The sequence below is a fragment of the Anarhichas minor genome, unplaced genomic scaffold (assembly GCF_050575085.1).
Source record: "Anarhichas minor isolate MPS153535 unplaced genomic scaffold, ASM5057508v1 ptg000041l, whole genome shotgun sequence".
NCBI classification, from domain to species: domain Eukaryota; kingdom Metazoa; phylum Chordata; class Actinopteri; order Perciformes; family Anarhichadidae; genus Anarhichas; species Anarhichas minor.
In genome coordinates, this window is record NW_027466487.1 from 6,727,874 (window position 1) to 6,755,546 (window position 27,673).

General features: G+C 43.4%; 1 protein-coding gene across 1 annotated transcript; it reads left to right on the top strand.

The window, feature by feature from the left end:
• Nucleotides 1-462: 462 nt before the first annotated feature.
• grik5 (glutamate receptor, ionotropic, kainate 5) lies at nucleotides 463-27,655 on the top strand. The gene is made up of 19 exons (XM_076108965.1): nucleotides 463-574; nucleotides 1,249-1,413; nucleotides 3,984-4,081; nucleotides 4,477-4,642; nucleotides 8,444-8,622; nucleotides 9,329-9,382; nucleotides 10,152-10,310; nucleotides 10,723-10,875; nucleotides 12,129-12,233; nucleotides 14,832-14,939; nucleotides 15,993-16,196; nucleotides 17,165-17,278; nucleotides 17,885-17,994; nucleotides 18,216-18,389; nucleotides 19,735-19,900; nucleotides 21,054-21,279; nucleotides 24,127-24,255; nucleotides 25,619-25,785; nucleotides 27,026-27,655. Exons 1-19 carry the CDS (start codon nucleotides 463-465, stop codon nucleotides 27,653-27,655), a joined length of 3,219 nt encoding a protein of 1,072 aa, XP_075965080.1.
• The last annotated feature ends 18 nt before the right edge of the window (nucleotides 27,656-27,673 follow it).

Genomic DNA, 27,673 nt, shown 5'->3' on the forward strand with positions numbered 1-27,673 from the left:
CGTATGTGTGTGTCTGCAGAGTGTAGATGTGTATGAATGAATGTGCGGCGACGTGTGTGCCAGCTGTTGTGATGTCGTCTTTGAACGCCTTGGAGATTTCTTCAAGGCTGAGTCCTGTCTCTTTTAAGCGGCAGACTCTCCAGACGTGTATAGTTATGTGTGCACTGTATTTTATTATTAGACAGAGAGTGTGCACGGGACTCGGCTGCCTCTGTGATACGACAGGGAACATCTTCATAGCTCAATATGAAAGTCTATTGTATGTGCTGTCAAATTACAGGTGGTCCCACTACATGGAAATGCGACAGAGCAAACTGAAGATAAGCAGCAGGATGACAATTTAAAGAGAGACATCTTGTACCAGGAGAATGATTGTGTCCAATAACGTGCAATGTGTCCTCCGATCCTGAAGGTGGTGGTACAGGCAGCCAGCAGAACATTCTCCATGAGGAGCAGTAGAAGATGCCGGCTCTGCCAGCACTGCTGCTGTCAATACACTTCCTCCCCTTCCTGTTAGTCACCATGCTGCCAAGCTCCCTCAGTCAGGCCCCTTTGCTCTCCTCCGTCCGAATGGGTGAGTGGCCAGCCGTCCATCCATCCTTACTACACCTGGTTCAAAGAGTTTCTCAACATACTTGTCATGGTTTGTTTTTGCTCTGGTGCCTCAAAGTGGGTTTTGCCACTTTGGTCAGGACAGTAAGAGATAAAGTGACTTTGCCAAGTGACTTTGCCAAATGAGCATTAATAATATACCTATTGGTGTCCATACTGTCCTTACACAGCAAAAATAATTCCCCATGCAAAGAGAGATTGATAGATCTTATTGGAATTATTTAAGTCGTATATATGCAGTATTAAGAATAAAAGTGCTTACTCCAAAAAAAGCTTCCATCAGGAGCAGGAAGAGCTGACACCTGCAACAATACTCTTCAATGTTTTAAATAGCAGTGCGTTTTCCAGATTTATTGTAATTTGCATACTGGATTCTTAAATCCAGTATGCAAATTAGAATTCTTCTGTAAACACAAAAATGTTTTGTCTTACCAAACAACTCATGTACACAGAGGCTAGACACAATATTATAAACATATCACAGACTTAAGGACTTGTGCTTTGCAGCAACCTAATCACAATTATAAACATGAAAGAAAATGTTTGATATTTTGGAATATACACTTATTTGCTTTCTGATGGTGAGTTAGATGAGAAGACCATCAACAATCTCTCCTTCCCTCTCTGCCTTTCTAGCGGCAATCCTGGATGACCAGTCTGTTTGTGGGCGTGGGGAGCGGCTGGCGCTGGCCCTTGCCAGGGAGAACATCAACAGCGTGATGGAGGGTCCGTCCAGAGCCCGAGTGGAGGTGGACATATACGAGCTGCAAAAAGACTCCCAGTACGACACTACTGACACCAGTGAGTGGGGCCGATGCATGCCACAGAGAACCAGTAGAGCAGATTCACCCAACCCATCAGAGTGATTAAGTCCTGCTAAATCCATTATAGTCCAGTAGGGCATAGTCTCTAATTAGCACAGGCAGAGAGTGACCACTGGAAATACCAGTAGATCTTATTATTAATGTGGACTATTAATATTAATAGTGACCGTTATAGAGTGTAAAAGAACAGTAGTCTACAGAATACTACAGGTTTTATTCCACTTAAAAAGGGGGAGCTGGTATTTTACAAAAAACAGACAATTACATTTCCTGAAAAACTGCCTTTTTGTGAGCAAAATCCTCAAATGATGACCAGAATGATAAACCTCCTCCACTTTCAAGTGATTAGGAGCCAGAGAGGGCTTGTGCTGATTAGTTTACACGTCATTGGAGGCCAGTAATGGGCCAGTAAGCCTGTCTCATTAAAAACAGTGGACCAGTGCCCTCCAGTAACAGCTGGCACTTCCTACTGTGTCTGCCACGACAAAAACAAATCATCAAATACTAATACAGATCAGCAGTGCAGGACAGCAGAAAGCACAGAGCACAGCCGCTCCGTGGAATTTTTTATTGATAGACAGAGTTAAAACAAAATGTATGGAGTCTGTGAAGACAGAAGCAGTACTGTTGAATCCAGTCACAGAGGAGACAAGGCGCTCTGCTCCTATTCTAATGGGTCACTAACCCTGCCACAAGCTACTGGCAAAATGTCTATGTGTGCTTGAGAGGGGTCGTGTACATACGTGCATGCATGAATTGTGTGTGTTTATGTGTGTGTGTGTGTGTGTGCCCTTGACCGATGGGCAGGAGACTCTGATAGGCTTGTTTGCTCGCAGCATTTTTTCGTCTCTGGATCAGAGAGCTCATCATCTTACAGCTACGGCTCTCTGAGGCAGGCTTGCACGCACACACACACTCACACACACACACACACAAGCATACACAGGCATTTACTCATGCATGCACACACATATCCCTTTTCTGCAGACACACATGCACATTCACACACGGTCACAGTTTGGGCATACACGCTCACACATATACAGAGACACACACAAACAGACAGTGGCAGGGACTGAAGAGGACTAATTGGGATGAATTAAAATACCAACCAAATATGCCAGCAAGAAAAGAGCTCATGACTATCAGACGAACACAGTTAAGTCACCAGACTCATGGCTGCTGTATCTGTGAAAGCAATTTTTAGGTGAGTAGACAGAAAACTTGAACAAAAATGAACTTACCGGACAAATAAAATATACTCTACAAAAACAGGGAAGTATTCTCTGTATGCTAAAGCAGGGGTTCTCAAACTTGTTTGGGCCAGGGTCCCCTTACAGGGGAGAAGATTTTCCAAGAACCCCCTTATTTATTGTAACACAGATGACGCATATGCTCTCTACCATATGTACTCTTTGACGCTCTTTCTTGCCGAGAGTTAGATGAGATCACTTTCGTGTCTGTAGGCTAAATCCAAAACTACAGGCTTCAGTCGGGTTATTTTAGCGCAGCTTCATATTTATTGTACGGACATGAGACGTTGGCCTTCTTATCTGATTCCTGAGAAAGAAAGTGAATCAGTGTATTGATCAGTTAACACAGACTGCAGGCTGGTCAAGTGTCAGACAGACGATGAACACGGCTTGTCTGTTACTTACGTTTAATCATGGATGTCTCTATTCAACATAGTGGAGACGTATGTGGCAACAATTTTCGGGTACGCTCAGTCACATGACTTTCTAATGAAACGATTAAAAAACCGCAGCTGATCTTCTTCATGGTTCAAAAGAATAGACAATACCCGCGCCTCATCTTTTTATGCATTGATTCGTTGGGCATTTGGGACAAAAGGTGTGAGATAATGAGTGTCATTCATCAATTATACAAGCTAACATAAAGCTTCTTTTGTGCTGACAGAAATGTATCATGAAAAGGTCTGAAATCAGTTTCTTCACATAAGCCTGGATACATGGATATCAATACTTTGATCATGTGGAGGTTTCAAAGGCTGAAATCTCTGCTTGAACAGACTGTACACTGAATCATAGAGTTTACTTCAGCACTACTTGAGCAAAGTACTTATTGTAATACACAAACGTGTAAAACAGTTACCCCCACATCAATGTCTTCCTGCAAAAAGGATCATGATACAAAATGGCATTTGTTAATTGAAGGCAACCCACCAATCTGTTAGTATTATTCTGATGCCAGAGATATAATTAAAGCAAAGAAATCCTAAAAATCATTAAAAGCAGCTGTCTACAGAAGTGAATTATTGCAGCAGGCAACGCCTGGCCTGCCCTGCTGTAGTCCTTGGAGTATTTATCGCAAAATAAATCAGATTATAATGAGACGGAGTGTGCTGCTACAATAGAATCAGCGGGTAAAGTGAAGCCCTCATGCATCCTCTTTTTTTTTGCTGCATTTTAACCCTTTCCCCGGACCACAGCCCCTACTGTATGCCAACTCTGTGCTGCCATCAAAATGGATCAGAGCGAAAGGTATGTGTCTGCATATCCAAAGTTTATTTTCCCTTTTCCCTTTCAGTGTGTCAGATTCTACCCAAAGGCGTCGTCTCTGTGATAGGTCCCGCCTCCAGCCCCGCCTCTGGCTCTACTGTCAGTCATATATGTGGAGAGAAGGAGGTGAGTGTGGAAGATAAACAAACACACAAATATGTACAAATCTGTGTGCATCGGTGTCTCATGCATACAGACATCTCCTACCTCTTTCTCTCTGACTTACTACGCCTCCTACTCACAAATGTCGTGATGAATTTATCTAAATTTGGTTTCCCTTGCTTATAGGACTTCCCATATAATTAACCGTCATCCACCTGTTCCAACTGTTTTCTCCTTTCTTCCCGTAGCCTTTCATCCTTAAAGTCTCTCTCTCTTCACCCTGTAGCCTCTCTAATGGAGCTTCAATATTCCGTTTTTTTTTCCTGCTGTGTGTGCTTGGAGGGGAGCTAATCAGGATGCATTTGCCTTCCTTAATGTTTCTCTATCCTCTCCTGTCCTCTCCTCTCTCCTTCTGTCAGATCCCTCACGTCAAGATCGGTCCGGAGGAAACTCCCCGCTTGCCGTACCTGCGCTTTGCCTCTGTCACTCTGTACCCTAGCAACGAGGACCTGAGCCTGGCCATAGGAGCCATCTTGCGCTCGTTCAGCTACCCCTCAGCCAGCCTGGTCTGTGCCAAGGCTGAGTGTGAGTACTCATGCAGCCTCTTTTAGAGACATACAGTACATTATGTGTGACTGCGTGGCTGTGTTTGTTGTTTAGGTGGGTGTTCTTGTGAGCTTATTCATCTAGTGTGTGCGTGTGTGTGTGTGTGTGTGTGTGTGTGTGTGTGTGTGTGTGTGTGTCTGTCTGTGGGAGTGTTGCAATCACACTGCTTGGGCAGATATGACTGTTTTGCACTGTTGGACACTCATTTTGACAGTCTGGTCATAAAGTTCTGTCTGTTGTCAGAGATCAGAACATGGCTTCTGCTGCAGCCTCCTTTTCTTTTTTCTTTACTCATGCACTCTTGCACACCGTCTCTTATCCACCTCAAAAGGGTTTTAGGCCGAACCAATTTAATAAATATTAGTGTTTGAAATACTTTCCCGCATTGGAAGAACTTAAGGCACATTGGATTTAACTTGCCAGGCACTCTGGGAGCTTTAGAAATCACAGGGGATTCAGGGTTTAGTCACTAGCACTTTTTATTTTCATTTTGAAAGAGTGAGTTATTGATTTATTATGCAATGCCCCATCGAGAGTTGCAGGAATTAAAGGTCCTTGGTTGGATGGTGGCTGTAGTATTCAAACTAAACTTTTGTGAATAGATGAAATAATACACTATGTGTTGTCGGAGGTGGCAAAATCCTATTTTTGTCCCACTGGATGGTCGCCTAACTTTTCGTGCCAGTGATACTGAGCTGTTGTGCAGCTGTTGACTGCTGACACCAGCCAAGTTGAACCGTGCAAGAACTGAAGGGCAATTACATAAAGAATAAGTGGCACCATTGAAGTCTGTGAACACCACTCGTGGCAAAGGGAAAAGGGCGGATTTTGACAAACAAAGAGCTGTGACATTATGAAAAATAGATTCAGTCATTGAGATGCTTTCATTATCTCCCCAGCAGGTAGCCAGCTGCCTCGTGCTTTCCAGAAAGTAAGCTGAATTCCTTGTGGACTCGTCATTTCATCGCACAAAAAGAGCTTTGAAATGGCATCAGATTTCTCCTTTTGATCATCAGTTGAATGTGTAGATATAAGAGTCCTGTCTGTCTCTAGAGGCAACACATAGCATCACAGTTACTGTCCGGGTCAAAAGATGCAGCTTGTACCGGTGGAGAGACGAGGAGGGGTGCGTGTCTTTAATATATTTAGCTTGAAGGTGATCTTTACAAGGTTATCACACTCGCAGACTCTGACCCACTTGGCCGCGCTATCTATCGCCATGGAGCTGGTTGCCATGGCTGCAGGATAGGTGCTAACTGCCACTCAACAGGCTTGTTCCACACTGTGAACGACCGTGTGGGTGTGTGCGGCACGATACGTGTGTCTCTGTGTGTGTGTGTGTGTGATATATATATTTTTGAGTGCTCGGTTCACTTTGTCTGTACGCGTGCGTGTGTTTGAGTGCACGTGTGTGTATTAAGCGTCCTGTGCGCGTGAGTGGGGTTTTTTCGGGGTACTTGTACGATTGTGTGTAGAGGCGCTGCAGAGGTTCAACATCAGACAATGTTTACCACCAGCCCACTTGTTTTATTCATCTTGTTTACCACGGTGTAGAGTAGTGTGTTCAAGTGAAGCAGACATTCTCTCTTTTTTGTCAGTGACGCGAGTAACATGTGAAGTCACACATTTCATCGACGCCATGCACGCATTTTTTGCAACACCATGTCGACTGCATTATTTACATTATTCCCTCTTTAGCCCGGGGAAGTAGAATAGATATTCTGTTAGATGAAGAGCGAGTCAGAGATTCTGGGTCCTTTCCGACATATCGTTCTCTATGCCTGGGTCACAACGTGCTATCTGAGCCTAATTCCATTATGCAGTTTTTATGAGATGGATGAGGTTAAGGACAGCGAGAGGGAGAGACCGAGCACAAGGAGGAGGAGATGGTGGCGGCGTAAGAGCGAGATGGATAAAGACAGAGTGAGGTAACTAGAGCACAGGGCTAAGACGAGAGAGATAGAGAGGTTAGAGCTTATGTGTGTGAGAGAGAATGTGTGAAAGTGGGAGAGAGGAAGCTGTAAAGTACATTGATTTTTTCCCCTCCTTCTTCAAACTAATTAAAGTTTTGGCCTGGTTCAGTGATTACCCCACTGCTTACAGAGGCTTTCTCCTGCTGAAGGGCTCTGTGCGCTACCTCTCCCCTCCTCTCCTCCCTCTCCCCTTCCCCTCCGTCCCCCAGATGCCTGCCCCACCACTTATTTACATAGCTAGGGGTGCTTTACTATGGAATTACAATTAGGAAACATCAGAGTAGACTTCATGGTAAAGGCTCATTCCACACACAATGTCAAGTGAGTCATACTCGTTTCGGAGAGGAATTTGCTTGTGTGTGAATCGTCTCAAATACTGTGTTTCCATCTTTCTGCTGCTATTTCTGTGCATCTTTTCTACTCCTTGAGTCTCCAGTTTTTTCCAATTTTCTTTTAAGGATCAGTTTTTTGAACACATACTATTTTGCTCACAGTGCATCACTCAAAGAATTGAAAAGCACTGCTTGATGGATGGGACAACAGAGTGAATTACAAAGCACTCAAAGAGCGCATACCTCTGCCAAGGCTGAACAACTCTCCAGATTTATTATTCTATTAATAGAACATGTTTAGAAATTTGTCATACTGATTGGCTGATGCCCTCCATCAATTTTGGAGGATACCTCAAACCTCTCTGGGAATATTAGGGCTTTGTACAAAGATGCATTTCAGTTGAGTCAGACTCCTAAGCACTGAGTTATAGTTATATTTTGTCATGTTGGTGTGGCGCCATACGGCTAAAATGTCATCGGATTTTGATGTAACACCAGGGCTTCATATGTACAGTTATTATCTTGTTGCATTTCCACACTGCATTTAAATGTATTGACATATGTTTATGTCAAACCAAGTAAAATGTTGACCTATAGGAAAGCGTTTGTGACATCGAATGTAGTTTAAAAGGAAGTCATATTCCAATATGCAACTTACACTGAGTGGACTGAAGCAGGAGACGTCTTGTGTCTAGTAGTTCAACTTCTGCTCAAAAGTTTGAGAAAAAAAACCTACCAGACACAAATTACAATTCAAGTATTGGTCTGAACCCAAGTCACACCAACATGTATCTGTACCTTTGCTTTCATCAGTGTGTCTGTAGGAGGAGTGATGAAGTATGTAGCCTGAAAGAATCATGTGTCGTCAAAGAATCCAGACGAACACTGTCTCTTTACTGTTCAGGTGTTAAAACAAAATGTAAAGTGCTTTATAAATGGCCACATGGTGGAGTTTTCTACAGCGTAAGAAAACTCCACCAAAGGCTCAAAGGCCTTTTACACACCAGTGTTTTTTTTTCTTCTTCTTCGTGCGATTATTTTGCACGTCAATGCATTTTTTAAACTGTTTTTGTCATGAATACTTCCTATGCAGCGAAAAGGTGTGCTGCCTTTTTTGAGTCATTTTTTCATCACGCCCCCGGTGTGTAAAGGCAGATACACTGTTACTTAACTGAGAAACAAACATATGGGACTGAATTCAAACTTTCCTTGGTGAAGGTTATAACAGATGAAAATAAATCCTTCTAACCGTGAATGCAGACATACTGCAGCCTCCAGATCAAATGATGTTTAATTTCCTGGGGATTTAGACAAACCATCGATCATGCTATGCAAAATGACACAAATACACGACCACCCGAGGATAAATCAAGATTTTCACAGGTCCCTCAAAGCTTACATTTTGGAAATATGAGTTTGTGTCGACTGATACAGACGTTGATATGCAGCTCATCCGTGCTCTGGCTCTGCCTCAGGCCTGCTGAGATTGGAGGAACTGGTCCGCCGCTTTCTCATCTCCCGGGAGACGCTGTCAATCAGAATGCTGGATGACAACCTGGACCCGACCCCGCTTCTGAAGGAGATCCGTGACGACAAAGTGGCCACCATCATCATTGACGCCAACGCTTCTGTCTCCTATCTCATCCTCAAGAAGGTCAGTTCTTAAGCAATCTGAGTTCTTCGCAGCTGCACATACGTGCAGGATGTGAGGTTGTATACAGTACACACAGTGCCATTTGCTTTTTTTCTACCCATTTGGGAGATGAAGGAGGTGCAGAGCTACTATCTGTCAGAAAGATAAAACAACTCTCTCAGTGGCTGCATGTTTGCTGCCTTAACATAATTAACATGCATGTTTACCTTCCATGGCTGCACAGGGAACAGTATGTATGTATGTCTGCCAGCAACAATCACTTGCGCTCTTGAGAAAATATTTGACAAAAGAACATCTTTTGCTGGGATGCGGTGCAGATGTAACCCAGGCTTCTTCTGATTCATATGTACGGCCTGTAATGCCGATAGCCAGCACGGTGAGTCATAGTTTGAATGTGTATGGGATGCTTTCACTGGGCACATTGGAGCGGCTGTCTGCCCTCAACGAAATGTCCTAGTGTTAGCCCGATGATGTAAAACTGTGATTAACGTATGCTCCCTCTCCTCCCCCATATTCCCTTCTACTTTGTCCCCCAACTCTCTTCTTTGCTCCCTGCTTCTCAATAACTCGCCCCCTTTGCCCTCCATCTCTCTCCCTCCATCAATCTTTCTACATTTCCCGCATTCTTTATTTTTCCACATTCTGTATCCCACCTGCCCCTACTTTTATTTTGTCATCTTAATCTCTCTTTCTCTTTGTCCCACAGGCGTCTGAGCTGGGGATGACATCAGCGTTTTACAAGTACATACTCACCACAATGGTAAGAGCTTACCAATTCTACCCCTCTTCTGTCTTCGAGCCCTCCATTTTCACCTGTTCCTCTCTCCTGCTCTTCCTCTTCTGTCCCTTTATGAGCGAGCAAAGGTGCTAAGGCGGAGGAAGCATAAGATAAAGGGAGGAGAGAGAGATGACAGAAAGAGAGAGGAGATGAAGGGTGGGGAGAGGGAGGGAGGGAGCGAGAGAGAGGGATCTGAGAAATGAACGCACTGTAGAAAGATGTGGGAGTGCAGATGAGGATGGCAAAGAAACTGAAGGAAAAGGGGTCTGAGGTGAAGTTGATGACAGACGTGACGGGCCGCTTTTCTTCTGCCACCCGCCACCTTCTCTACGCTCCCGGTGTTTTTCATCTGCCCCTTTGATACACTCACCTCCCCTTCTACCATTCAAATTAATGTGTCACATTATGCTGTGCGCCTGATTTGTTTTTATTTTTTTCTTCTCTACATGACGTGCTCTTGTGCTTTAGATGCCACATCTTGTGTGTATATATCTTCGTGAAAAATCTACCATTCCATCAACCTCTCTTTCCCCCTGTATCACTGCTGTCCCATTTTTCTAGATGTCTATATCCGTTTTCTCTCTCCATCTGACATTTATACGCTGTCACCCCCGGTTGCTTCTCTTTTTCTTTATCTCACTCTCCTTTGCACAGTATTTTCTCGTGTGTGCTAAGATTTGATACACTGTCAACATTGTCACTCACCTGAATTTTCTGTGTCTCTCTGCAATGCTCCTCCTCTTCCTTTTAGGACTTCCCACTCCTGAGACTGGATGATATAGTGGATGAGCAGTCAAACATTGTGGGTTTCTCCATGTTTAACACCACCCACCCCTTCTATCTGGAGTTCATCAGGAGCCTGAACCTCTCTTGGAGGGAGGGATGTGACCTAACATACCCCGGCCCCGCGGTCAGTCTCACGGACACTCGAGTACTCATGCATGTGCACATTCAAGAGGGATTTTCAAAGCTTTGTTTGTACGCCACGTAACATTAAGCTACTTTATTCCTCACACTGATTCATGGAGCAGTTAAAGAGATTCAGCTAGTCTTTTGCTTGTACTTAATGGGTATTGATGTATCCATCTGTGTTTCCTCCCCACTGGTTTACTCATACCTCACATCTCTTCTCTCTCTTCTTTTCCCTGCCTCCCTCCCTCCCTCCCTCCATCCCTGTTAACCATTCAATCATCTCTGCTGGCACATCTTCTCTCATTGCATCTTCTCCCTTGCTCCTTGTCTCTCCTCACTGGGCTTCCATCCCTCCCCCTTTGCCTTTCTCCCCCTCCGTTTCTCTCTTGTTCCCTCTCCCCCTTCCACAGCTCTCGTCAGCGCTGATGTTTGATGCGGTGCATGTGGTGGTGGGGGCGGTAAGGGAATTGAACCGCAGTCAGGAAATTGGAGTGAAGCCACTCAGCTGCACCTCACCCCAGATCTGGCAACATGGCACCAGTCTTATGAACTACCTGCGCATGGTAAATGCTTAAAGTATTATAAAATCACCTGCTGATATATAGTACATGCTCATACACATGTACATGCATACAAATATGATATGAGTTTAAAGTATGGTCTCAGTTTGGTTGAATTTGTTAGAGGTGAAGGCTTGTGATATTCATATGAAATGTTAGAAAAATTGTATAAATACCCATTAAAATGAAGGTGACACCTTCAAATAAGAGCTGAAATGATCCAAAATGTCATATATTTGCTTTTTACAGACTCTAAAAGTTCAAGATTTTGCTTCTTTATCTTTGTTGTATGTGACAGTAATTTGAATCGTCGTGTTTTGGACTGTTGGTCGGATAAAACAACACATTTGAAAAACCTTGGACTCAAAGATAGTGTGATGGTATTATTTGGTATTTTATGGTATTTTATAGACAAAACGATTAATTGCAGATTAATCGACAATGAAAATAATCACTGCAGCCCTGTCTTGTCGCACCAACAGCCCAAAACCCTTATATTTTCAAATTATAATGATATGAATCAGAGAAAAGCATTTGAAAAATGCCTCTGAAGATGATCACTAATCAGAACTGTGGTTGATTAACGTTCTCTCTGATTGGCTTATTGATTAATGACTACAGTACAGCAACAATCTGTATCATCCTCATGTTGCATGTAACCTCTGTCTCTTGTTACTCTTTGTCATCTCCCATCTCCGGTCGTCTGTGTGCTCCTCTCATCGACTACCTGTTGTCAAGGCAGCCTGAGCCCCATCTCTCATTGCGTCCTCCCCACCGGCCCGACATCTGCCTTTGTTAGTCAACATCATGGTGTGCTCCATCTTCAGCACCGTGCCATTCATCATAGATCTTGCTAACTGTGCCAGCACCCGGGTTTTGGAGAGGCAGAGCTGAGCTGTGAGGTGCAGTCCCGAGTCTTATTAGGGAGCTGTTGACTCTCTCTGCTGCTCTATCTGAGCCCCTCGCTCAGTCACTCACTTTCTCCTCGTTGATCCAAAACTAATCACCCTTGTCTTGTCCAGTCTCAGACACTTCCTCTGTCTCTCTTACTTTTTCTTTCTTTTAGTCGTTCACCCTCTCTTTCTTCCTCATCACTGTAGAAAGTCTGTATATATGATGTTATGTCAAAGATTGCCTGTATTTTAGTCTCCTCATTATTTCTACCTACTCTCTTTTAGTGTTCACCATCCTTTCTTGTCCTCCATTCCCTTCCTCTTTTATGTTTTCTCATCTCACTCTCTCCGTCTGCCTGCCAGGTGGAGTACGATGGTCTGACAGGGCGTGTGGAGTTCAACAGCAAAGGTCAGAGGACCAACTATACCCTGCGGATTCTGGAGAAACACCGAGGAGGCCACAAAGAGGTCAGGATTCACCTGTTATCGTGCAGCATGTCACACCGCCCTTAGGCTTTGGGTTAGACATAGGTCAGCCGTCTGATTTCACTATGCTGGAGGAGCTGTTTAACACAGATGTCAGCTATTGCAGGCTCCCATGATAGTCGCCAAATATCTTTGTGAAGTTGGTTTGATGCGGTTCACCTGACGACACTGTAGTGTCTCCTGCCATCAGACGTGGGTCATGTTGTAGCTGCAAATACGTGTTAACTTTCATTTCATCTGAAGGCTACTGGAATACATTCGCTTCTTGTTTTGTTCATCAACTGAATTTCAAACGGTTGCTAAATTTGATAGCAGAACTGTAGTGTCAAGTCCAGTGTTTTGTTATGTCTTATGAATGTCTTCTGATGTTTGGACTGACTCTGTGCCAGGCGCTTTGTTTGTTGTTGTTTGTTTGTTGGATGTCGACTTGATGTTTCTGATCTAAAAACATGCAAAAATGTAATTTTACTGGTGTTTGGTTTATTTTCTTCCCCTGCCTACAAACAATGACATTCATTCAAGCTTAGTACAGAGGGGATGTGCAGATAGATCTGCTGTTCTGCTCATCCTGTATCTATAATACTGTTCATATACTATTTGTATGGAAGCTTAATGGGGTTTTATTTGGTCTTTCTTTTTTATAGAACTGGATTTGTTCAGGCTTAGTTTTCACTAGCGCTCTACTGGATTGGGTCATGCTGTTGACATAGACCAAAGTGGTCATGACGACATTTTCCTCTTGAATATGTTTTGAAACCACTATTCTAAAACATTTAAATTGTATTACGTTGGAAAGATTTTTCCAAGCAATGCCCTGCCGTTTCTTCACACTGTTATTGTGCATGTTTGTTTCAAGGATTTGAGCAGTATGCCCGATTCAAATAATCATTTGGGTTTGAGTTGCATTCAGGGCTGCGCATTAAATCCATATTATGATCCACTGCCTTTCAGTGGAATTGTATGGTGACAATATGATCATATTGTGTTCTCGTTTAAAAAAACGACTACATGAATGATTCCAACCAAGTGTTAAAAGTGTGACAGTATGACTTTTGCTGAACAACTTCCACGATGGTAATTACAGGATAATTGTAAATGTTAAAACATAGTGTAATCAGTGAAGAGGCAAGTTTGCAAACCTACTCAATAATGTCAGTTATAAATCACTCTCCATCTGAAGTCATATCAGACCAATTAAGGCCGTAGCAGCAAAACCACAGAGTGTATTGAGTTAATAATAAAGGGGGCGTTTTATTGCTTAAGACTTCGACTTTTAATTTGTAAGATAATCTGTCATTTCTTCTTTGAAAAAAGACATCGTCTCACTTTACAGTTTTTGTTCTACACATGAATTCCTTTTCCTTCATTTATTCTGAACCAGACCTCCCCTGTCAGTCTGGGCATTTTATCTCTTTGATGTACAAGTTATATGCCACAACAAATTTGTTCCGGGTAGTTGGACAGTGCGGGGAACCAAAATAACATGTTGGCAGACCCAGCCAATGAGGTGTTTAGGAGCATTTTCTTGCCATTATTTTGTCAATGCAGACTCCTCCAGTGAGCATTTGAAGGAAAGGTGAGGGAAGATAAAGATCAAAATGCATTTCACCAGCATTTCAAAGTCGAGATTAAATGAAGCATGAGTACACACATCACTGCAGATCCAGTCTGAGGGAATTACGTTGCGGTTCATTGACTGGAGGAAACACTTTCTCTTCACCTTCCCTTAATATGTCTTGCTTGGTTCTTTTATAGGCCAACTGCCTCCCATGCTAATGCTAAATACCACCTGATAACCGTTCCTAAATCTAGACTTCAAATCTACGGGAGAGTTATGTTGCAATACTTAACATTTTAACTCAGCCCTCTTCTCTGCAGAACAGCACCTGCACTGTAGGCAGGCAGTGGTGGTTCACAGAGAAAAGACCACTCTTAAATGTCAGGGCAGGATAAAGAGTGTTATAGAAAACCTGTGATTCTGTCTGAGGAGTCATTACCTCTCCTCTGACTTATTGCAAAATGTACAACATCTCCCAAAGAAATGCCTCTGTGAGCTTCGGTTCCACCCCTGCACACTAGTTAGGTTATAATCACATACTTATGTACATAAGTGACTTTACTGTCTCCATAAAAAGGGAATATGTGACCTTTTTTTATGCAATTTAAGAAAAGTGTTTTGAAAAATAATAGACATGGCAATAAAACTTGGTCAAGAATGCTTTTTATTTTCTCCCAGCTCATTGCTCTGCTTGTAAAGTGTTGTTTATTTGTTTAATTTTTTTTTTACAATGCATGCTAGTTGCCGGTATGTGTATGGCTCCAATGGGAGCAATTAAATCAATATGCATATACAGTATGTAGCAGTATGGATATCAAGGCAAAGCGTAAAATATTCACCATGCAAAGGTTCTCTATACAATAGACCAATAGTGCTTGTGCACTCACTGAAATTCTTGATTGTTATAGATGGTGTGTAGCCTGCCGCAACAGTAAAACAGTTGCAGTAAAGTAAGAGCTTAATCGTACATTATTTATCCCACAATAGCCATTGATTTCTTCTTGCTTTCTCTTCTCTGTTAGATCGGGGTCTGGTACTCCAACAACACTCTGGCAATGAACTCCACCAGTCTAGATATCAATGTCTCAGAGACGCTGGCAAACAAGACGCTGATTGTCACCACCATACTGGTAAGGTCACAGCTATCTGCTGGTCCATCATGCTGGTGAGGTCAGAGTTGTTTTTGTGTTGATGCGCAGGCTGTGCTGCAGCTCATGCTGTGTTGTGGTCTGTTTCTGCTAATTTTGCCGTCGCTGTAGCTGTCATAGAAACTGACAGAGTGTGTGTTACTGAATTCAAACTGCCAAAATCCTGGTGTTCTGTGTGTAATGTTCGAACAATACAAGTTGGCTCTTTTTGGTTTCCATACGAATAATGTCATATCAGAAAATCAATAAATCCCATACATGATGGTGCTCCATCATCTTAAGGTCAGTGTAGATGTGTAAAAACACCTGATACAGTAAATCCCCTGCAACAGATTATGCTATGATATAACATCAAATGAGCTTTATTGTCATGAATGTTGATGTTAAGTTATTACCAAAGAATTAAATACAAAATTTAATTTAAAAAAGGATTCAAAATAGATAAATATACAGGACAACAAATAAAGGACATCAATGAGAACGCAGTCTGCATTCTCTTGGAAGCCATTTTCTTTTTGTTATCAATTGTTATCGATTTCAAAAAGTAGAATAATAGCTATAGAAAATATCAGAGTGCACAGTAATTACTCCCCACTAGGACCTCCCTCCCACCCAGTTCCCCTTTTTGTAAGACCTGCAAATGAAGCATGAGATTTGGAGGTCGACAGATCCAGTGATTGGAAGCCATTTCATGTATTTTAAAGGAGTTCTCCAGCAATTTAGTATTGGACTTCCATCATGTTTGGGGGCTCACAAGTGACAGATTAAAAAAAGAATGGTCTAAATTTATTCTTTCAGTCCAAAATATTGCTCAAGCTCCAAAAGTATGAAGTATCAGAGTAGAATTAATCTTCTCATCACTCAAATTTCCCAAAATCTTGAACCATCTATCGTTGACATAACAGTTCATTTTTTACAATTCAATATATTTCCCTGTTTTTGAAACACTGAGCCTTACATGTCAGTCACTAATCCCTGCTCAAACAGGATACTCTCAGTCTTGGATTGAAACCCCTCTTTTCCCCTCGTGTTCAGGAGAACCCGTATGTGATGCGCAGAGACAACTACCAGGACTTCCAGGGCAACGACCAGTACGAGGGCTTCTGTGTCGACATGCTGAAGGAGCTGTCAGACATCTTGAAATTCTCCTTCAAGATCAAGCTGGTGGATGATGGCCTGTACGGGGCTCCAGAGCCCAACGGCTCTTGGACTGGCATGGTCGGAGAGCTAATCAACAGGGTGAGTATGCTCTCCCTCTCCCTCCCTCTGTCTCTCTCTGTCTCACAAACCAGAAACACAGAGACATGCTCAAATGCTCTATCCAGTGTCTTTACAAACACAAACTTAGGCTGAACACACACGCATGCACGCACACACCCACGCACTCACTCGCGCTGTAGCCCCAAACCACGACTCCGCTGTAACTTCCCATATTTCAAATTGCCCTCAGAGGGGAGCAAGACTCTTATCTAGGACAAAAGCTGACTTGATAATTCCCCAAAAGAGAGTAGTAGCGTTGCCTAAAATTGTCTGCACCATCTTTCCTCGCAGTAACCCTCCTCTATTCCTGTCCCCCATCTTTCCCTCCCTGTCCAGGCCTAGTGCGCCTCTGACAGACACTGTGGTTGAAGCAGGCTAATGAGAGCCCCTCTCTGCTTAATTACCATATGGTATACTTCAATTAGCAGACTATGGTCCCTGTGTGGGGCCTGCCACACTGGTGCTCCCCCAGCTCTCCACGCTTCCTCTCCCCCCATGCCCTCCCCACTGCCTGATCACTCAGCTCTAATTAGCAGCCCATGTTCATCAATTAGCTTTTAATGGAAGAGATGGAGGGGAAGCAGAGCGACCAGAGACCTGCAGAGTTTTATACAGGTGGAAAGACCAGCCACCCAGTGCTTACTTGCAATTAGCCTCATTTGGATGGTGGATAATGTGTGTGTGTGTGTGTGTGCAAGAGGGAAAGAGAGTGCACGTCTATATGTTTTTCCAAATGTGTTTTCAAGTGCCGTAGTCAAAACTTTTCCTTTTTCATCTGGCAAGTCATTCTAAACAGAGCTCTCTCATCTACCCAGTGCAGCGTTGAGTGTTTTTCTATTTTTAAGCAGTTGCCTGACCATTTGTCGGTTTTCTCTCCTCCACTACCTCTACCTTTCTCTCGCCCCCACTACTATCAATCCACCTATCTATCTTTGTCAATTCTACAGAAAGCAGACCTGGCCGTAGCAGGCTTCACCATCACGTCAGAGAGGGAGAAAGTTATCGACTTCTCTAAGCCTTTCATGACCCTGGGGATCAGCATCTTGTACAGAGTTCAACTGGTGAGGGTGTCATCTGGGGCTGCAGGGCGCCCGCTGCACGATACTCGCTACAGATCTTGTTTTGGGTTTCATTTCTTTTATTTGCGCTGCTTTTAAGCTGGCAGGGTCACACAGAAGGCGACGGGCTTCACTTGTTTGATGATTCTTATGGAATCAGACTGAATATTACATAACAGCTGATCTCATCTTTGAAGCCGAGGCTTGTGTTTATATAGTATGCTGCATCCGCTGTGTCCACAGTGAAATTTATCGGTGTAATTTAAATTGCTCAATAAGTCAGTGCTCTGTAACTCGGTAACAGTGGCGGCTTTACATTGCTAATGAGGTTTTGGGTCTGAGCCAAGTATGCTTCAGCGGCAGGCATTGTGAAACCGAGCATTTATGGATTGTAGCATTAGCGTATCAGAGCACTGCAGACTTACTATCAGTGTGCAGTGAAGGACACTGCCCTCCTGTGGTGCAGAGGGGCCGGTCCCTGGCCGCTGAGACATGACACCTTGTTTTCTAACACTCTCTAACTTCCCGTCTGTCTGTCACTATCTGTCTCTGTTGCTCTATCCATCTCTCCACCTCTCTTTCTCCTCTCTTTCTTTCTCCCTGCACCAGGGTCGGAAGCCGGGTTACTTCTCCTTCCTAGATCCCTTCTCTCCAGCCGTCTGGCTCTTCATGCTGCTCGCCTACCTGGCTGTCAGCTGTGTGCTCTTCCTGGCTGCAAGGTCAATACATTACATCACACACTGTACCCATAGTCTGCAGCGCCATCGCCGTTTATCCTGTTGAACACGAGTTGCCTGACACATTTCATAGTTTTTTACTTTAAACATCCTCCCAGACAGATTGACAGGGATCAAATGACCGATTGGCGGTGGCTCGAATGATATGACAGAGATGCATTAGACCCCAAGGTCATTCCATTTTGCCTATGTTTCCCCACCAGGCTGAGCCCCTATGAGTGGTACAACCCTCACCCGTGTCTGAGAGAGCGCAGGGACATGTTGGAGAACCAGTACACGCTAGGAAACAGCCTGTGGTTCCCTATTGGAGGCTTCATGCAGCAGGGATCAGAGATAATGCCCAGAGCCCTGTCCACCAGATGTGTTAGCGGGGTGTGGTAAGTTACTGAATGGTTACGTTTCTGTGCCAGTTTAAAGTCCCTTCCACTCAAAAATGTGTTTTCGGTTACTGTGCAGAATGGTGTAAGCTCAGAGTTTGACACTAGAAAGCTGTTTTCACATTAATTTGCTGTAGGGGGAACGTTTCTCTGTGCTCATGTTAAATCTGAGTTTAAAACATCAAACCTGAAGCCTCCAGTGCACAAAAACTGGAAATGTAAAATATGAACATATTTGTAGATTCTGGTTGTTGTGTCAGATGTGTTAAATGTGATGTTATATATTTAATTTACATGTTGCCATAATAATAAAATGCATTTGTATGGAGCACAATCAGAGGTTTACAAAGTACTAAACAAAATGAGAAAGAAAGGAATGCTGAATGGTAGAAACAGTTAAGATAAAACAATAATACAGTTGCAATAAAATAGTAATATAATACAATGAAAAGCATTAAATGACAAAGGGGATAGTAGATAAGATTATATGATAAAAACAATTATATAGGGGCAGTAAATACAGATTACGACAAGAAGTCCAAGCTCTACAATTTCAAATACGAGAATCAGACATTTTTAATGGCCATGTTTGCAAAAGCTCGTTTTAAAGCAAATTCAATGGTTCAACTAATTTCTGCATCAACAACCTGCATTTTTCATCCTCTGCGTGAGATAACGGCATTTACATTTTACATATCACCGAGACATTTTAGTCCCTGAGCACCAAGCAAACAGTACAGAAATGCTAAGCTCACAGAAATGCTACAGTAGCCCGACGATATTCCTGTGGCAACAGAGTGACTGTGAAAGAGACACACACACACACACTGAAGTAATAATCGCTAGGAGCTGAAGAGATAAAGGGTAGAGGAAGACAGAACGACTAAATTACACTGAGTCGAGCAAGATATGGGATATTATTAAGTATAGTGAGTACATCATGTGCTCGAAAGTTTTTAGACAAGAAGGGTCATAAGAAAGTCCCATCTTCGCATTTGAGGGTGTAGAGTATCAACTGTTAGTCCTGGAAACCTTGTGATGTGATGATAAATACTCTAAGACAATGTATATTTGGGAATTTTTGCTATATTGTTTTTTCTGAGGTATCGCTCCCGTTAGCATCTCGTTTGTTGATTTTTGCAAATCAACGAGCAGGACTGATTTATAGTTAAATATGATTTTTATCTGATTTTCATTCCAGACATTTTCCAGACAATTGACTCCACCATTATATATGTAAATTTTGTGATGCAGAAAGGACATACCGTGATAGATGATTGTATCCATACCACCCTTCCTTACGTACCCTTTTCACATGTTTCCTCCCCTTCTCGCCACTTCACAGGTGGGCGTTCACGCTGATCATCATCTCCTCCTACACGGCCAACCTGGCCGCCTTCCTGACCGTCCAGAGGATGGAGGTTCCCATCGAGTCTCCGGACGACTTGGCCGACCAGACCAACATCGAGTACGGCACCATCCACGGAGGGAGCACCATGACGTTCTTCATGGTACGACCCGCTGCAGCAGCCATGGCTCTGGTTGGCTCTGTGTTTGGGCTGTTTGAACGGGTTCATGTGTTTGTTTTTGCCTCCGTGCTAAATGTTAAATTGTGTTGATTTTGTGGGAAGTTGGATTTACTCTAGATTACGACAATTGCCTGAGTTGTCTTTATAGCGTCAATCTTTCACAAAATGTTTGCGATTATGTGTACATTTGTGATTTAGTGCACTGTTTTTGTCTTTATTGCTGTGCCTAGAGTAAGTTGTTGTCCCCATATTTGCTACCATGTCTCTGAGTTGCTCTGTTGTTTTCTTTATGGCTGTTTGTATTAAGTGGCTGACTGCCTGTGTTTGCTTATGAGAGCGCTTGCGGCATCTGTGTCGGCATCTGTGTTTGTCAAAGAGTGTGTGTGTTTTGTCTCCGCGTGTAGGTGTGTTTGTATGTGGGAGTGTGTGTAGGTGAGTGTATCAAAAAAACATTTGTTTGTTTGTTTGTGTGCATACATGGGAAATGGCTACATGCCAAATTGCGAGTGTGTGCTTTGGTTTTTGTCCATATTGAGGATATAAGAAAGAGTGGTCTATGTTTGCCTACATAAGCCAGTTTCAATGCTACAATACATCACCCCACTCAATGGCTAATCCACACAAACACACACATACAATACACAGTCACATTATCACACAGATGCCCCCTCTCTACTGTTTTCCTTCCTTCTCACACACAGCGATGCAACATGTAATTGTGCACTTTAAACACTTAATCCTGTTTTAGAGCTTACCATATTTAGCTTTGTGCTGAACCACCTCCTGTGTGCTTTTTTTTACCTCCATCAGTATGAAAGATGATGCATCAGCTACGCCATGAGCGAATAATGTGTTGCCTTTATTCATGTTGCTTTTCCCCCCTCTACTATCCTCACTCGTCTTTATGTTTATTTGCCATTGATGTTTTACTTTGCTTGTCATTATTCACACTCCCCTGTTCATCGAGGACGCATGTCTCTTTCTCTTTTTCTCTGTCTTCCAAATTTCATTTTTTTCGATCTCCATTTCATTTCGGCCTTAAAGTGAGATGATAGGACATGGTGGGAACCGCGAGTGTACAACACATCTGTAATCAGTGTTTAATTCTCATTGTTGTGTTGTCATTCCTCTGCAGAACTCGCGTTACCAGACCTACCAGCGGATGTGGAACTACATGTACTCCAAGCAGCCCAGTGTATTCGTGAAAAGCACAGAGGAGGGCATCGCCCGCGTGGTCAACTCTAAGTACGCCTTCCTGATGGAGAGCACCATGAACGAGTACTACCGCGGCCTCAACTGTAACCTCACAAAGATAGGAGGCCTACTGGACACCAAGGGTTACGGCATTGGCATGCCACTGGGTAATAATACTAATATATACTTTTTCAAACAAGACATCTGTTACAAAGTGCCTGTAGCAGCTGATAATGCAATAGCTACCAGGTAATCAGGAGGTTGGCGTCAGCGGATCTGAGGTTGCGTGCGGGAGTGTGTTGGTGGAGGAGGTCCGTAAGGTATGAAGGGGCGAGGTTGTGAAGGGCGTTGTATGTGATGAAGAGAATCTTGAACTGGATTCTTTGCTGTACTGGGGAGCCAGTGGAGGTTTTTTAGGGTCTGGGATGATGTGATCTCTGGTGTGGGAGTGGGAGAGCAGACGGGCAGCTGAGTTCTGGATGTATTGTAGTTTGTTGAGGATTTTGGTGGATGTGCCGTAGCATTCAAAATTATGAGCTGCTACTATGATTTATGATTGATATAAAATCACCAATAAAATGGATAGTAGATAGGTAGAGTTTAAAACATCTTAATGAAATCATCACAGGTCTTTGAAGCCTATTTATAGGTTTTGAAAGCATCAAAATTAATTTATCAGTGTCCTTTTCAGTTAGAGCATTTCAAAGCTTACAAGCCTGCAGCAAACACTCAGTCATGCTTTAAGGTTTAAAAGTCACGGACGGTAACAAATAAAGCTGTCATATCTTTAATTAGACCTATAATTTATCCATAAAGGCCTGAAATCAATCTTGGACAACTGATAACAAGTGCAGGGAAGCCACAAGGGATACCACACTGATCCTCTCTTTGGTCCTGTTACAAACTGCAACTGTATTTGAATAGGGTGTTGTCACAACAACAACATATTAAATAATGTATGGTCCTCTGAGTTCTACCTAAATATAGTACCAAACCGATATAAGTATCGTTTAGTTCAGTTAGAAAACATAAACAGAACAACAGCTTTGGGATGTTTCTCAACCTTTGTGCTTGTAAGCTTTTAATACCAAGCAACATCTACTTGCCCACCGTCACAGAGCGCATGTGTTTGAACTGTGAGTAGTTCAGTCAAATACAGATTCTCCTTTTTTGAGACCCAGAGAGATAAAACTAGACTGCATTTCACAAGAAAAAAATCAAAGATTAGAGAAAATTCTAAAGAAATTAAACATAATATTATGCAGCAGAGTTTAGATTTAATTTAGTTTAGATTTAACCCCTTGTTGGGGTTTCGACCCCTAGACTGGGAATCACTGTAATGTTCTTGCAATATACAAATACAAACTTAATTGACTGTTGGAGAGGCAGAAACACCTGCATGAAATCAATTAATGCTGAATAGAAACATGTAGTAGTACTGATTGGTAAGAGATTAGATCTGAAAAATGTCTTGTACGTGCTTGATTAATTTTTTATCTGAGGGATTTGTAAGTATTTCAACTGGAAGTAATGAACTTGCAGTTAATTGCTTTTCCACACACGTCCGCCTCTTCTGAAGCTCCTTTTTTTCTAGCACTAAGAGGTGGTGTCATTGTATCACAGTGATCCGTTCTAGCAAAGAGGAAAAATGACAAGAGAGAGAGAGAGGGAGGGAGGAAAAGGACAGAAAGTAAGATTTGACGGAACAAAGGTGTGGAGAAAGATGAAGCAGAGTTACTGCACATCGTGATGGAGAGACAGAAGAGGGGAAAGAGGTCTTGAGGCAGATATTTAGAAATAAAACAACAAGTCTTCTTACATACCTCTAGGCAGAGTTCAATTTAAAAGAATAGTTGGATATATTGGTAAATACAATTGATTGCTTTCTTTCCAGAAGTTAAATGATGGCTACCAGTCGGTATGCTAAATATGAAGCTACAGCCAGGAGATGTTTAGCTTAGCTTAGCATAAATCCTGGAAACAGGTCGAAACAGCTAGCCTGGCTCTGTCCAGAAGTTAATAAAATGCGGTTTTACGGGGAGTTATGTTCTGGACTATTTCGTGCCTTTCCGAAGTCGACAAGCATTCAGGAGGAAATTGTCCGGCACTAAAACCCCGCAAAAGCGTAAGTAGTTGTTTTCCCATTTAGTTTTTTTCAAAAGATAAACAAAGGATATAAAAATGTTAATTGGTTGGCTTTATTGTAGTTGGACAGAACCAGTCCAACTCTCGGCAAGAAAGCGAATAAGCGTCTACTTTACGGAGAGTTGAACTATTCCTTTGATTCCTGATATAGTTCACTTTGATGAGCACACAGACATGCTGGTGGACTTTGGTTCTGTGTGTAGAAGCACATTTCTGTCAACATCACTGCACTGCAACAACAGTCTCACTCAGAGGGCAACGCATGCTTGTGGAGGGAGGAGGTCAGGCTCTGTGTTGCAGTGGGGGATAATTGTGTTGTGTTTTTCAAGTGGTTTGTCATGGTGGGAAGTGACTTGTATCGCCTCCCAGAGGATAACGGCTAGAACAGGTGATCTAGAAACAATATTCCTGTCACGATTCAAAGCACACACTGTCAACAGTTTTGCAGAAAGCAGTTCAGATGAAAACTGCTCACATTGTGGTGTGCTGCTTATCTTCACGACTCGACAACACTTCGGGTAACTGACTGACCCATTAAACCCTCCCATTCTTTTTTACTGTTATCTAGTATCATGACATGCTTTGTATGCGGTCTGACTGGCAGCTGTACCACTGGCTCTGTCTGGTTGTAATCTCGCTCTTTATCTCTCACTAATCCTCTCTTTATTCTCAAAGTCAGATCACTCGTAGCCATCTCGAGGCTGCAACAGCAATTCTATGCCTGTGATTCCTTCTCCTTTTTCTCTCCACATTTCATGTTTTTGCCCTCTTGTGAAATAAACCCGAGCTCTTGTTCTGGGCTCTTCTGCTGCACCTCTTTTCCCTCCTCGACCACTTGCTCTTATCCTGCTTTCCGTGTCATTTCCCAGGGTCTCCGTTCAGAGATGAGCTCACGCTGGCCATCCTCCAGCTGCAGGAGAATAACAGGCTGGAGATACTGAAGAGGCGGTGGTGGGAGGGAGGCCAATGCCCCAAAGAGGGGGACCACCGCGTCAAGGGTCAGTCAACCGCAGCTGTCTGTCTCCTCTCCCTCCTTCTCTCTAATTTCCCCAGTAATAGTCTCCTCACTCTTTGCAGTCCAGCTAATGGCTTATGCCTAACCTAATGTCCTTGTGAAGGGTGCTTAGCACAATCTACTTTACTTCCCAAATGTTGTCTGTTTGTCTCAGGTGGTGTGTAATGGGAGTTGAATTAGAGTGAGTCTGTCTGTTCACATGTGAATGTTAATGTGTGTGTGTGTGTGTGTGTGTGTGTGTGTGTGTGTGTGTGTGTAGAAATAACCAAGACAATGACAATGCCTCAGTATTCATACCACTGCTGTCAGATCAATATCTCTTTTGAGAATGTTGTTTAGTAACTTCAGAAAAAACAGACTTAGTGCTTTACCTTTCAGCATCATTCAACTTCATCTGTACCGTCAATCTCAAGTTTTTCAGTGGCCCGTGATTCTGGAGCACTCAGTTCGCACATCATGGGCGATTTTTACTTTTTTATTAAATTGAAAGAGCCAGCGATTTAGTATTGCACTTACATAACATTCAGATACTTTTTTTTATATAAGAGTGGTCAAAATTGGAGTTACAGAGGCTGAAAAATCCATTTGTTTTATGCTTCACCGAGACCCTCACCAAGTGATAAAGCCCATGTCTTTCGAACTCCCTGCAGTTTGTTACACAGGCTGTCAATTAAAAGTCTGGGCTCTTCAGTCCTTAACCTGAGATTACAAAAGTGAGATCAATTCAGTAATTTTCTCAGACATAAATAAATAGTTTGACATTTTTGAGAGAATATTTGCTTATTTGCCAACAGTTAGATGAGAGGAGCGATACCACTCAGCAGCTGATTAATGATCCTTAGCATAAAGACTGTAAAGTAAACACCAACTTATCCTGTCACATCGTGCTTGTTTTATCCGTACAAAAATCAAGTGTAAGAACGACCAGTATTGAATCTGTCGGGGGTATTTTTGAACTGGCAACAGTAAGAGTCAAAGGACAGAGGATGTTCTATATCATACAGATTGTAAAGCCCTCCGAGGCAAATTTGCGATTTGTGATATTGGGCGATGCAAATATAATTTATATTGTGCTAAGATAAGCTACGTTGCGTTAGCTTCATGTTTATCGTACAGACACGAGAGTGATATCTACGCTCTCACCTAACTCTCGGCAAGACAGCAAACAATGTATTTCCTGAAATATTGTGCTTTCACAGAGCTCTTCCAGAGCCACAGAAGACATTACACAACTGTTTTCCATGACTAGTACATTTAACAGCAAAGTCAAACATTTAAAACCATGCGAGTGTTGGTGTGTATCTGCATCCGTGTGCTAATGTTTGTCTCCTGTGGCCCACTCTCAGGTCTGGGCATGGAGAACATTGGGGGCATCTTTGTGGTGCTGATCTGTGGTCTCATCATTGCCGTGTTTGTGGCCATTATGGAGTTTGTGTGGTCCACACGCCGCTCTGCAGAGGCCGATGAGGTATGCCCCCATACCTGCCCACGCCGACCCCACAAACACACCCCAGTAGGTTACCAGGCATCCCGCCAACCCTTTTGATTATTTTGTTCTGTGTGTGAGAGTGGGTAGATTTCTCTCGGCTTCTGCATCCATTTGTATGTTGGTTTGTTTGTTTGTGTGCTCTAACATCTGAGGTTCAATGAATGCGCATGTGAGATGAGAGGAATGTTCAAGTATGTGGCACTGAACTGCTGTAGTGTCCAAAATGTATAAAACAAATAGAGAATTTGATTTCACTTTGCATGTCCTGCCTGTTTTGAAGTCATTGTGCCCTTGTAGTGTTTGGTGTTTACCAGTATGGCGGCAAGTGTTTGTGAGCTAAACTTGATGGTACTGATAAAGCAATATTGGGAAATGCCAATATCTGCTTGCATAAAAAAAATTAGTGTGATCTTATTCCCTGGCATTAAATGTCATGATGTATCTTCTTTTACACGCCTCACATGTACGCTGGTATTCTTCGTTTCCATTCTTGGATTACTTCTCACCCATTTCACTGCGTGCCTTCCTCTCTCTCTCAAACACACACACCTCCTGTCATCAGTGTCTGTTCTCCGATAACGAGTATTGTTTCTGTTTATGTGAGCACATGAATTTTTATTATGATTTCAATGAGAATGCTGTTTGTCTGTAGTGGACGTGTTGATGCATTTTGATCGTCGTGTGTGCAAATTACAGTGGTTGGAATGTGCTGTTGGAATGATGAATTGATTTTTGGGTGGCTTTACTGTGTGTGTGTGTGTGAGGGTGTGCGTGAGTGTGCCTTTGTATATGTACACCTGAGTTTGCAGGCCTGCCTGTCCGTTCATAGTGCATAGTGCCATAATGAAGTGCCCATAAACTAAACAACATTTTGGTGTTTTGTGTGTTTGGATTGTAATAACTCTCTCTGCTCCTTGGATGTTCTCCCATCGCTATTCACCTCCACATCCTTCTTCCCCATCGCCTCCTCATCTCTGTTTTAAAACCATCCCACCATTTGTTGGTCTCTGTGCCCTCGCTTCTCCTGCGACTTTTTCTTTTACCATGCTGTACCGTGTCTGTTCTTTCTGCCTTGTTCCCGCCTTCTTTTTTTGCTATTTTCCTTTCAATTTTCTTGTTGTCCCTCCGTTCTCTTATTTATGTACTGCTTTACCACCGTCTTGTTCTGCTGCCTGCCTACTTTGTGTCTGTGGCGTCCCTCCTACCTTTGCCTCCTTCCCTTCCGCCTTTCCCTCTTTCTTCCCTCCTTTCCTTTCTCCTTTAGGTGTCTGTTTGTCAGGAGATGATCACAGAGTTCAGAAACGCCATCTCCTGTAAGAAGAGCTCCCGTATGCGACGCCGTCGGCCCCTCAGCAGCTCCGCAGCCCTGCGCCATCCCACACGCATCGCTCTGGGGGCCCCTCGGCCCCTGCGCCTGGTCCGGGAGATGCGCCTCAGCAACGGCAAGCTCTACAGTGGAGCTGGCCCGCTGACAGGTGGAGCTGGAGGAGGTGGAGCAGGAGGGACGGGGCCTCCCGATCTAGGCCCGGGGCCCCAGCGGATCCTAGATGATCCCCTGGGGGCCAACACCACCCCTCCTCCACCAGCCCCCACCCCTGTGATGCTGCCCGCCCGCAGCTGCACCCACGTGCGGATCTGCCAGGAGTGCCGGAGGATCCAGAGCCTGCGATCAGGCAGCAGTATAGGATCAACCACAACAAGAATACCACCTTCATCAGCACCCCTGCCAAGGCTACCCCCACCCCCACCCCCATCCTCATCCAACACAGACAGTGAGGGTGGAGGGGGGCCCAGCCCAAGGCAGCTACACCACAGCCCACCACCTCATACCTCTCGACCCATTCCACCTCCACAGAACAGCAACACCACAGACCTACTGGGTGAGCAGGACTGAGACCAGAAGCAATGGGCG

What these genes read in the sequence shown, in the direction of transcription:
- grik5 (XM_076108965.1), top strand. Translation starts at nt 463, where the DNA reads ATGCCGGCTCTGCCAGCACTGCTGCTGTCAATACACTTCCTCCCCTTC. An exon ending in GCTCTCCTCCGTCCGAATGG is followed by an intron (nt 575 to 1,248) that starts GTGAGTGGCCAG and finishes CTGCCTTTCTAG; the next exon opens with CGGCAATCCTGGATGACCAG. An exon ending in GCACCATGACGTTCTTCATG is followed by an intron (nt 19,901 to 21,053) that starts GTACGACCCGCT and finishes ATTCCTCTGCAG; the next exon opens with AACTCGCGTTACCAGACCTA.